General features: G+C 37.7%; 1 protein-coding gene across 2 annotated transcripts in view; it reads right to left on the bottom strand.

Moving 5' to 3' along the window:
* RBBP8 (RB binding protein 8, endonuclease) overlaps positions 1 to 12,528 on the bottom strand; it is a 93,639-nt gene that overhangs the window by 23,751 nt on the left and 57,360 nt on the right. The window contains exons 9-13 of one of the 2 annotated variants that reach the window (XM_036741240.1): positions 7,943 to 8,040; positions 4,410 to 4,522; positions 2,353 to 3,241; positions 2,138 to 2,264; positions 1,011 to 1,102 (exon numbers count right to left, since the gene is read on the bottom strand). In XM_036741240.1, the coding sequence (XP_036597135.1) occupies positions 1,011 to 1,102; positions 2,138 to 2,264; positions 2,353 to 3,241; positions 4,410 to 4,522; positions 7,943 to 8,040 (1,319 nt within the window). The remainder of the gene's footprint in view (positions 1 to 1,010; positions 1,103 to 2,137; positions 2,265 to 2,352; positions 3,242 to 4,409; positions 4,523 to 7,942; positions 8,041 to 12,528) is intronic. The other variant, XM_036741242.1, reaches the window with a different exon arrangement.

Raw genomic sequence — 12,528 nt, 5'->3', positions numbered from 1 at the left:
TTTGGTTGGAACAGGATACATGAAGGATAGTGAGGCAAAAATAAGTCCTGGGAACAAAGATTTACAGCCTGAAAGAGGCCATATGGGCCACGTAATTCCTTTTCACAGATGAGGAAACTGAGGCCCAAGGATGTTAAGTGGGTTGTACAAGGCAATATAGGTAATCATCAGAAGCAGGATTTGAACCCAGGTCCTCTGACTCCGGAGGCAGTACTCTTTCTATTATACCATACAGATTTCCCAATTCTGAAATCGAAGGCTGGAATCAGATTATGAAGAAGTTAAATGTCAAATAGAAAAGTTTTTGTTTTATAAAGGTATTTTATCAAAGAGACAAAGGCCACTGAAAATTCTTAAGTGGAGTAAAATTATCAGAAATTATTTTGGCACCTGTGTAGGGAAGACGGACTGAAAGGAGCAAAAACTGGAAGTAAGTTCAGCTAGGAGGCTGTTAGAATGGTGTATGTGTAAGAGGTGATAATGAACTGAATTATGGAGAGAAGGGGACAGGTGTGAGATACTGTAGAACTGTGTGTGAGAAGTAGAACTGATGAGCACTGGCTTCTGATTGAATGGAGGCATATGGGAGGAAGAGGAACAGGGAAAGGGAAGAGTCAAGGATGACTCCAAATTTGCAAAAATAGGTCACTAGAAAGATGTCAGTGCCCTCAACAGAAACAAATCAATTCCCTTTTAGAAATGTTTGTGATAACAATATGTACATATTTATCAAGCAGATATTAATATGAGACTGTAGCTCTGAAAACATCTTAGGACTGTATATACAGAGATACTTATCTTATATGCAGAGATGATAACTGAACCCTTGGGAACTGACATAATCATGATGAGATCACAGAACAGGTACAGACAGAAAAGAGGGTCTGGGAATGAGGAACTGGGTTTATATGGTCACACAGTCAATCAGTAGAAGAATCACAGTTGTAGAGATGACTGTTCTTTCCAATAGACTAGAAAGAAGCAAATGTGCCTTTATTTTGTTAACTTACCTTTGTATCTATTACAGTAATATCCATTTTATATTGAGAAAGATCTGCTGCTGGATCTATACTCCACTGGATATTTTCTAAGGATGATTTATCTTAGAAAAGAAAAAATTTATAATTAAAACCTGAATTATGAATTTACATCACTTTTTAAAACCAGCATATTTAATACATGTATCTATAGTAACCTCACTTTTAAGAGCTAAACTATAGACTGGAGTTTGTTAAAGCCAGAATCTATCCTGGTGTCCTGAATTTTTTACAGTGGAGAATCTAGTTCAACTTCTCTCTTACTAGAAGAAATTACTAAAATTAAGTGTGGCAAAGGGAGATTCGACATGCGTTAAGTCACAGGTCTACCCATTTCTTTCTACTGCTTAAGAAACTCCTATGTCTCCTTTTTGTCTCTAGAATAAAATACAAACTCTTTTGCTTGGCTTTTACAGCTCTTCACAGTTTGGCTCCAATTTACTTCTACTTCATGTACATTCCAGCTGAACCAGCCTTTTCCCCAAAAACATCCCAACCTTCCACTACAATGTTTTTTTTTTTTGCAGGTTGTCCCATGACTGGAATGCACTCCCTCTTCAAGTGCCAGCTCTTAGAGGACATTTAGCTGGACTCCCCCAGTTGCTAATGCTCACTTCCTGTCCCAAATCCCTTTATATATATTTTGCATTTACTCAGTAGTGTATATTCGCTTTCTCTGAAGAGAATGTAAGTTCCTTCAGGTTGGGAACTATTCTGTTCCTACTGAGGCACTTAGTAGGTGCTGAAAAACCGCTTGTTGTTCAACTGAGAAAGTATAAGGAACAGGAATATCATGGAAAGGATGATATTGGTGAAAATGAACAGGGATGCAAAGCAACATTTCATCAAGCTATTAGGCAATTTTGTTTCAGTATTTTCAGGAAATGTACTTTGCAGTGAATTTTGTTAGGAACTGTCTTGCACAGAAACAAAGTATCACTAAAACACATACATTTTCAATGTAAGAAATGAGATGCAAATGCAATTAATAAAAGTTTCTTGTAATTCAGCTAATAGAATGATCGGGAACTGCTATTTGAGTTGAAATTTGCATTCATTTTAATGATTTTTAAAAGAAACTGAAAATAGACTGTACATACCTTGATTATCCTGTACAGCTTGTGCTTTAGTTACTCTACAAGGATTTAACTGAAGAACTGAGGCAAGTTCACAATCACCATGTCCCATCCTGCCTTTCATTTTTATGGGCTCATAACCACCAGTAACCTAAGAATAGATGACAGTATTAGTACTTGAAAGGAATTTACAAACATTAATTAGAAAAAATCCCTGCATACCTAGTACAACAATATACCTTCAGGCCATCAAAAAGACACTCTGACTCCAGACTTTTATGTGAAAGTAGAGGGATTTTGAAGGCAGGATTTTCTTCTTTTATTTGTAGCTGTATTTTTTGATCTGGGGATGATTTATTGCGGGATAGGAAGATGTATTCCTGGAAACAGGGGTCCTCTGGGGACTCTCTGCTTATTATGTAGCTCCCATTTAAGTTTGTGCGACTAGAGGAAGAGCCCTTTGGAATGGGTTTCAAAGCATCATGAAGAGCCATTTGCCTAAATCGGTTTTTACAAACCTCGTTTCCTTGGCTTTTTTCTTGACGGTGAATAGCTGAAAATCGATCGGATAGATCCAGGGGCTTATCCATTACAGAGTCTCCATTGATAGAAGGATGAATATCCCCTCGGAAAGGAAAAGCATTTTCTTTATCAAAAGAGGTTTGGGGACAAGGTTCACTTTCTTCTTCAGTCTTCTTCCTTTTGGTTCCTCTGCCTCCCAGTGGTTTTAGTGGCACAAAAAGATCATTTTTTTCAGAAGCTTCATCTTTTGGATTATCAGTCTCAACCTGTGCACTTATTGATTCATTTATACTCTTTCTCACAAGCATTTGCTTAATGGAAGAAGAATGATCAATAACAGTGCTTGCTTGAGAACCAAGATTAAGACATGTAACATGGCTGGTGTCTTCAGATTTTGATCTAGGTTTCTGAGGTCTAGAATCAGAAGTATTGCTGAGGGAATTTGTTTTGAGATGGGACTTTTTCCCAGCCTCCAAAAGAGAAGGGGATAAGCTTGTATTTAAGCCTAAGCCATTTTTCACATTAGAAGCAGCCCCAAAAACAGGAGAAGATGCCCGAGCAGCCCAGTCAACTTCTGGTGGAGTCCTTGGAGAGGAATCTGAAAATCTGAACAAACAAAGAGAAGTGGTGAAATGTCCTACCTATGACTGAGGAAACAAGCAACGATTCAGAGAGCAAAACAAAAGCTAAAATCATGATTAAAAGACACTGACCAATAACATAATAGTTTATATATCAAAAAGCTCTGTCAATCCAAAATCTTTAACCGTGATGCCTTGTTTACTTACTAGTAGTAGATTAGGATGCTAAGAGAAGGATTAATAAAAATTACAGGTGGAATGCAGTGACTGGATAGCTATATTGCACTTTTAATCAGCCAAATGGGCAAAAAAAACCCCAAAAACCCAAAGCCCCGAAACATCATGCTCTTAAATTAAGCACATTAATAATAATAAATTTATTGAGAGCTTTGCAAAACATTTTACATATATTTATCTCATCCAATTCTCAGAAAAAACCTAGAAGGTAAGTGACATTATATTTGTCTCACTTTGCAGATGAGTAAACTGAGGCTAAGAGAGTAAGCTACTTGCCTATGATCATAAAGCTAGCAAATTCAAGATGTGGGATTCCAGAAATCCCTGACTCCATCCTGCTTTGTCTACTATACTCTACTATACTTAGGTAAAATTCATTTATTTAACAAACATCTAAGTACTTTCTGGATGCAAAACAAGTATTGTAGGGGATAAGAAGAAGCATAAAATATAGTCTTTGTTCTAATTAAAGTTAGAGTCTAGTAGGGAAGATATGTATACACATAATGACAATAAAAAGTATCATTGAAAGTGCAGTTATAAAGTGGTATGGTAAAATGTGAGGTGAGAGATTATTCAATTTTGGCACATTATTTCAAAGTACAGGTTGGTTTTCCGATAGGAAAGATTGGATCCTTTAAAAGAAGGTAAAAGCTACCTAGGAACAGTGAATTCCAAGTCCTGATGGAAGTAGATACATTACTTAAATTACTCTCTTACTCCTTTTGTAATACAAAAAACACAATATAAAGAAAAACTGGAGAAAACATCCACTGTAAAAATTCATTTTAACAAAATCTACATACCACTGCTACACTTCTTACATCTATGAAATGAAGGGGTTCTACCAGATGACCAACAAGAACCATTCTAGCTCTAAATCAATGATTCTGTAATCTCTTTTAAAGGCATTTTATTTCTGGATCTTTTAAAAAATTCCCCCCCCCCCCAATTACCTCAAACCATCTTCATTATTTTTTGTGGATTCTTGAAAAGGTTGTTTCTTTGACTCTGCTTCCTGTTGATGGTGCAGTTCTTCACTGAGAGGATTCAAAGCACTTTGAGACTCCTTCAAGAGTAAAATGCATATGTGATACATATATATTTATCTCATATATAACATGTTATATATAATTGTAACAAAATGAGAAGTCAAAAATGAAACTCAAGGTTGACAATTTTATAGATATGTTTTAATATAAGACAATATACAAAAATCAAAATTTACCATATAGGAAAAAATCAGAAGATTTCTCATTACAAAATTAGCTCAAAAATGTAGTTTAAATATCATCTCCCTTAACAAAATTTAGGTTAAGTAAAACTACTAGACTAAGATTAAAAGTTAAAGAGGATAGAGTTAATGTGTACATATGTGAATGAAAATAAATTTAAAGCTAAATTTAGGATGAATTCAAAGTATAACAAAGAAATATTTCAATGGGAAAATGTCAATAATTTAAAAGAATATTTAATCTGTATACAACTCTACAGGGGCACAACTCTATTATATAAAACAACATAATAACATCCTACAATGAAAGAAAACTCTTCAATCAGTCTGAAGAACCCAAATCTTTCTACTCCCATGGAAAACAATATAGGGGGAAAAACCTGCTTGAAAAAGAAACTAAGCTAAGGCAAATTTTACCTCCTTCTCTCAAACCCCAACCACCCAGTGACCAAAAGAATGGTTTGGTCAAACCCTGAAGGTTCAGATCTGGTAAGAGTAGTAGTAGTGCTTGCTGAGATAAGAGAAGTTGTAGTGGACACTGCCATTTACAGCAACAAGTTATCCTCTGTCTGAAGAACACTGATAAGACCCAGTCAGCTCCATAGGCATTGCCTTACCTTCACTAGGCTCACAGAAAAACCATTCCTTGCATTCTAGGCATTTTCTCTGGCCTCCTCCAACTTCTATGAATGGTGAACCTACCTGAACTCATTCCTTAATGAATAACCTACCTATCACACCTCCTCATTCCAGTGATTCTGAACTCCTAAATGCCACTGTTCAAACCCTATTCTTCATACTCTACTCCCTTATGCTTAGCCACCTCAAACAAAACCCCTTCTCCCAACACCCCACTCTAAAGTTACTCAATTCTTCCACCATGCTCTCTGGAATGCCTGCTCCATAGGAAACAAATTAGCTTTCATCTGACACCTTTTCTTTCTCATCACTTATCTTCCTGTACTCACTGAGACCTGGCTCTGTCCTGATGACACAGCTTCCCTGGCTACTCTTTCAGCACAGGTTACACTTTCACTCATGTCCCTATCTCAATGGCTGAGGTGGAGGTGCTGGAATATCCTTCCTCCCTATTGCCACTTCCAGGCTCTCCCCCTACCACTCAGTGATCTCTCCTCCTTTGAAGTTCATGAAATAAAGACTTATTACTCAGTCAAGCTTCTGAGGGCCATTGTCTAGAGACCTATAAGACACTCTCCTTCCTTCTTCAACAAGTTCAATCTCTCTCCTCCTCAACTCCTGCTCCTCATATGAGGGACCTTTAATGGACATATTGATACTTCCTCAAATACCCTAAACTCCCAATTCCTCAACTTACTTATTTTCCATGACCTACTACTCTACTCCATTACGGCTATACACAAAGGTGAGGTCATACTGCTATTGCTCACAAGTGTGCTACTTCCATGTTCAAGAATTCTGAAATTTCTTTATCTGATCATAATCTGTTGTTAATCTGCCTCTATCTCTTCCTGGCTCCAAATCCTGTTTTTCTGACCTCACTGCTACCTCCAATCCCTCTACCCTTCCAGTCCTTTCCCAAGTCATTGATGACCCCTGCACTGGCTACACTCTCTATCCTTGTAAATCTTAGCCCATTGGTGAAACAGTTCAACTCTAGTCTGTCCTCTTTTCTCAGAGGGATCCTGCACCCCTTTATCCAATTTAACATCTTGCCCTATGTAATATTAATGGAATAGGAAGATCTTCCCCATCCATTCATAGGTCTATGTGACCACGTGTTCAATCATGGCTGTGATACATCCTGAGTCACACAGAGCCCATTGGGAGAGAAACTTGCCTAAAGAGAAGCTTGCTTAGGGGAGGCTTGTTTGTAGGATGGCTTTCACACCTTTTGGTACTAAGCTAATTAGGCACTGAGTCATGAGGGCTTTGATGCTTTCTGGCTCTGAGTCTATTAGCCAAAAGTATATGTATGTATGTACGTATGTGTGTGTGTATGTGTATGTGTGTATGTTCTGAGGTGAGATTTTGCTTTGGGGGCTTAGCCATGAGATGGACCTTTTGATTCCCTGTATAGGACTCTGAATAGCCATTTTGTTAAGAGCCCCCACCTACTCAGATGTAGTGGTGCTCCCTCGATTCAGTGGTATAGGTAGGTGGTTGTATTACTTTGTTCAGACAGTTGGACCCTTGTCTGTTGAATCTCTGTGACTTATCTGTAACTAAAGTAAGACTGTTGAACCTCTTACAGTTGCCTTTCCTTTAGGAAAGCAGATCAAAGAACCTGTGCTAGCAGGCCATCCTGGATGTGCCAGGGTGCTTGCAGTTACACCCTGACAAACTCTAGCCTTGGATTACTCGTACCATCTGCCGTCTTTACTCCTACTCACATGCTACTGAACAAAGCTAGAGAAAATCATGAAACTAAGCTAACTGGATCCATTAAAAATTTATGTTATATAATCTCAATGCCCTCTGGTATTATCTCCTCCTCCACCCCTGTGAATGACTCTATCACATGAAGAGGTGGCCCTTCTCATTACCAAGGCTCTACATGCTAAATGATCCCATTCCATTCCATCTTCTCCAGCAGATTGCCCTCTCTCTCATTCTGAATCTCTCACTAATCTTCAATCTCTCCCTGCCTACTTCTCTATTGTTGACAAAATGCCCATGTTACCCCCATTTTCAAAAATATCCTCACTTGATCCATCCATCCTTGCCATCATCCTTTAACTCTAGCTATCATCCTCTATCTCTCCTCCCTTTGGTAGCTAAACTGCTAGAGGAGGCCATCCACAATAGGTGCATCTACTTACTTTTCTCTTGTTCTCTTCTTTATTCTCTGCAGTTTGGTTTCTAACCTCATAATTCAACTAAAACGGTACTCTGTAAAGTAGCCAATGATCTCTCAATTTCCAAATTTAATGGTCTTTTCTCAATCCACACCTTCTTGACCTCTCTGCAGCCTTTGACATGTCAATCACTTCGATATACAATTAGCTGTTAAGTCCTATCAATTTTATATTCCTAATATTTCACCTTCCTAACCTCTCTCCCACACATTTCTTTTTCTCCTGATATTATCACCATCTTGGTGCAGACCTTTGTATCTGGACCAAAGATTTTGACTCACTCTTGGTTAAACCTGGGTGATGGTTGAATCCTTTGGCATATTACTGGCTTAAACATGAAGGTCTTAGGACTTGGAAAAATATTTTTCTCTAAGCTCAATTTAGTCATCATACTTATCAAGACAGATATATTACTTACAGATTCTTCTTGAACACCAAGTCCAAGTGTTTCAGCAACAACTGCGGCTAAGTTAAAAGATGATTTCTCAGTGGGATAACTGTTGGTGTCTTGGATATCTAAGTTTAGTAAAAAAGCATATGCAAGTGAATATATAGCTATGGTCTCATAAAAGCACAGCACATCCTAGCAGAGAGGTTAAGATGAAGATTACTATGCACAAGACGGTAGTTGACAAAAGGGTATAAAGTATATTTTTAAAAAGCTGGGGGGGAGGGAGGGAGTTGATATCTAATGCAAAATTATCCTAAAATAGGACTGTATAGCTTATACCAGATAAGCTTATCTCAGTCATCCAATAAGACTGCTATCAAATCATAACTTAAAGCCTATTAAGTAAAAACCTTAAATTCTTGAAAATAGTGAATTCTTTTTTCCTTTAGTAATTAAAAGTATCAACTAAAACTAATCTATTTCCTCCCACTGCTAACTAAGCAGTTTAAATTCATTTCAATTAAATTACATCCAATATGACCATTTAATTCAGTTGAAGACTATTCCAAAGAAAAATCAAATAGATGAAAAATATTTATTGCCTAGAATATGAAATGTTAGTGGATAAGCAGCTCGTTTTGAGTGTTTTAAGTAGAACTTAGATGCTACAGGTGGACAATGAATTATATATAGAACTAAAGGGAAGGAAGAGAGAAAGCTGAGAAATTTTTCAGAACTTTCAAGCATTCAAGTTGTTCTTTGAAACAAAGAGTTTAAAAATACAAAAATATGCACACAATTTCCAAAGAATCAAAATGGAGGTTGATCCACTGGAGAAATGGTTACAGGCAGGCTGTAGCATATTATTAATGGTGACTTGCATTAAGCAATGGTGATCTGAAAAGGACACGGGTGTCAGGAGGATGAAACATTATAGACCGACAGTTTCAGTACTGCACTGGTAACCATGCATATTCAAATCCTGGAACAGAAGAAACAGCAAAAGGAAAGGGTGAAATAATCTTTTAGCCTAAGAAACTTGGAAGATCCACAGGAAAGATCTTTCTCACTTGGGTAAAAGGGGAGCAAAGTCCAACACAGGATGCGTCAAGAAAGCAGCAAGCCCCACCTCAGCGAACCAGTGGGAGAACCTGAGCCCCAGTGTGGTAGAGCAGGCAAATGCCAACACCAGGGCTCCCAATGTACCTCAGCATCTAGCTCCAAGAACCCCTGGGCAAACAGGCGGCTTCTAGTGGCCAGATCGCCATGTGCTTCAATGTAGCCCCAGGTAAACTCAGAAACACCCCACCAGCCTTAGCTCATGCTAGACACCAGTACTAGTACCTCAGCTCAGCACCAGGTAAGTTGCCAGACCCCTACAACCTCTAGTAGCACCAGCCACCCCCACCCTACTCCCTTAGTGCAGCACCAGACACAAGAATCCCTCATGGGTCTCAGGGCAACATTAGCACAGCACCAGGTAAACAACCAGAGCCTGCAGCCCCTGGCACAAGAAGCCCGAGATGGTGCCCCTTCCACTCTGGGAGGAGAGCTCAAATTTAAAACAAAGGAAAAAGGCCAAAAAAGATGAGCAAAAACCAACAACAACAACAAAAAAGAATCTGACCATAGAAGTTACGGTGACAGGGAAGATCAAGACAACAAACTCAGAAGAAGACAACAATGTCAAAATACCTAAGGGCAAAGTTTCAAACAAAAATGGGAAGTGGTCTCAAGCCCCAAAAGTACTCATTAGAAGACCTCAAAAAGGAGTTTAAAAATCATGTAAGAGAGGTAGAAGAAAAACTGGGAAAAGAAATAAGAGGAATGCAAAAGAATTATGAAAAAAGAGTCAACAGCTTGGAAAAAGAAAACAACTTCTTAAAAAGTATAAGTGGCCAATGGAAAAGGAAGTATAAAAGCTAACTGAGGAAAATAACTCCTTAAAAGTTAGAATTGGATAAGCAGAAGCTAAAGACTCTATGAGAAATCAAGAATCAATCAAACATTCAAAGGAATGAAAAATGGAAGAAAAAGTAAAATACTTCATTGGAAAAACAACTGATCTGGAAAACAGATCCAGGAGAGACAATGTCAGAATCAATGGACTACCTGAAAGCCGTAATCAAAAGGAGGATCTGGACAGCATCTTTCAAGAAATTATCAAGGAAAACTGCTCTGATATCCTGGAACCAGAGGGTGAAACAAGCATTGAAAGAATCCACCAATTACCTCAAGAAAGAAATCCCCCCCAAAAAACTCGAAGGAACATTATAACCAAATTCCAGTACTATCAGGTCAGGGAAAAAATACTGCAAGTGGCCAGGAAGAAACAACTCAAATATGGGGGAGTCATAATCAGGATCACACATGACTTAGCAGCTACAACATTAAGAATCAGAAGTCATGGAACATGATATTCTGGAAGGCAAATGAGCTAGGACTACAACCAAAAATCACCTACCAGTGAAATTAAGCATAATACCTCAAGGGAAAAAATGGTTATTCAGTGAAATAGAAGGATTTCAAGCTTTCATAAGGAGAAGACCAGAACTGAACAAAAAATATGATCTCCAATACCACGACCCAAGAGAAGCCTAACAAGAGAAAAAGGAAAAAGAAAATGTAAAGGATTCAATGGAGCTGAACTGTTTACATCTTTACATGGGAAGATGATACTTGTAATTCTTAAAAATTATACCACTAATAGTACACCTAGAAGGAATATACATACAGAGGGCATGGGTATAAGGTGAATTTGAGAGAATGACATAAAAAAATAATTAAGGGATGAGGAAGAGGAGTACACTGGGTGCAGAAGGAAGGGATAGGTAGAATGGGGTAAATTATTCCACGTGAAAAGGTACAAGAAACCTATTATAGTGAAGGAAAAGATGGGAGGGTGGCTGATGGGCATCACTTGAACTTTACTCTCATCAGTATTGGCTCAAAGAGGGAATAATATATACAATCAGTTGAATACAGAAACCTATCTTGCCCAACAGGAAAGCAGGAGGGAGGGAGATTAAGTGGCGGCGGGGGGGGGGGGGGGGGGGGGGGAACCGGACAGAAGAGAGGGCATACTGGGGGAGGTGGTAGAAAGAAGCAAAACACTGGGGAGGAGGGAAAGGGTGAAAGGAGAGAGAAGACAAACAAGGGGAAAAACAGGATAGAGAGAAATACATAGCAATTGTAACTGAGTATGAATGGGATATACTCTCCCATAAAATGGAAGTGGATAGCAGAGCAGATTGAAAACCAGAATCCTACAACATGTTGTTTACAAGAAACACACTTGAAGCTGAGAAACACACACAGAGTAAAGGTAAGGGGCTAGAGCAGAATCTATTATGTTTCAGCTGAAGTGAAAAAAGCAGGGGTAGCAATCCTGATCTCAGACAAAGCAAAAGCAAAAACAGACCTGATTAAAAGAGATAAAGGAAAGTACATCTTGCTAAAAAGTACCATAGGCAATGAAGTAATATCAATACTAAACACATATGCATCAATTGGTATAGCATCCATATTCTTAAAGGAGAAGTTAAATGAGTTACAGGAAGAAATAGAGAATGAAACTATACTAGGGGGAGACCAAAATTGTCCCCTCTCAGAACTTGATAAATCCAACCAAAAAAATAAACAAGAAACTAAGGAGGCAAATAGAAGATTAGAAAAGTTAGCTATGACAGACCTTTGGAGAAAACTGAATGGGAAGAGAAAGGAATACACCTTTTTCTCAGCAGGGCCTGGTACCATCACAAAAAATGACCATATATTAGAGCATAAAAACCTCAAAACTCAAATGTAGAAGGGAAAAAATATTACTGCATTCTTTTCAGATCATAATGCAATAAAAATTACACTGAATAAAGGGCAGTAAAATGATAGATTAAAAATTAATTGGAAACTAAATAATCTAATCCTAAAAAATAAGTGGGTCAAAGAACAAATTATAGAAACCATCAATAATTTAATTACAGAAAATGACAACGGTGAGACAACATCCCAAAATTTATGGGATACAGCCAAAGCAGAACTTAGGGGAAAACTGATTTCTCTAAATTCTTACATCAACAAAATAGAGAAAGAACAGATAGATGAATTGGGGATGCAACTAAAAAAAACTAGAAAAAGAACAAATTAAAAATCCCCAATTGAACACCAAATTGGAAATCCTGAAAATCAAAGGTGAGATTAATAAAACCAGAAGTAAAAAAAAAAACCCAAACTATTGAGCTAGTAAATAAAACTAGGAGTTGGTTTTATGAAAAAACCAGTAAGACAGATAAACCACTGGTTAATCTGATTAAAAAAAGGAAGAAAACCAAATATCCAGTATCAAAAATGAAAAGTATGAAATCATCACCAATGAAGAAGAAATTAAAGCAATCATCAAGAAAGATTTTGCCCAATTACATACCAATAAATCTGACAAACTGAGTGAAATCAATGAATATTTACAAAAATATGAATTAGCTAGATTAACAAATCAGGAAATAGAATAAATAACCCTATTTTCGAAAAAGAAACTGAACAAGCCATTAATGAATTCCCTAAGTAAAAATCCCCAGGGACGGATGGGTTCACAAGTGAATTCTACCAAACATTTAAAG

Source organism: Trichosurus vulpecula, chromosome 1 (genome assembly GCF_011100635.1).
Source record: "Trichosurus vulpecula isolate mTriVul1 chromosome 1, mTriVul1.pri, whole genome shotgun sequence".
Taxonomy (NCBI): domain Eukaryota; kingdom Metazoa; phylum Chordata; class Mammalia; order Diprotodontia; family Phalangeridae; genus Trichosurus; species Trichosurus vulpecula.
Note: the sequence above shows the minus strand (reverse complement) of the source record. Positions and strands in the feature narration are given on the sequence as shown.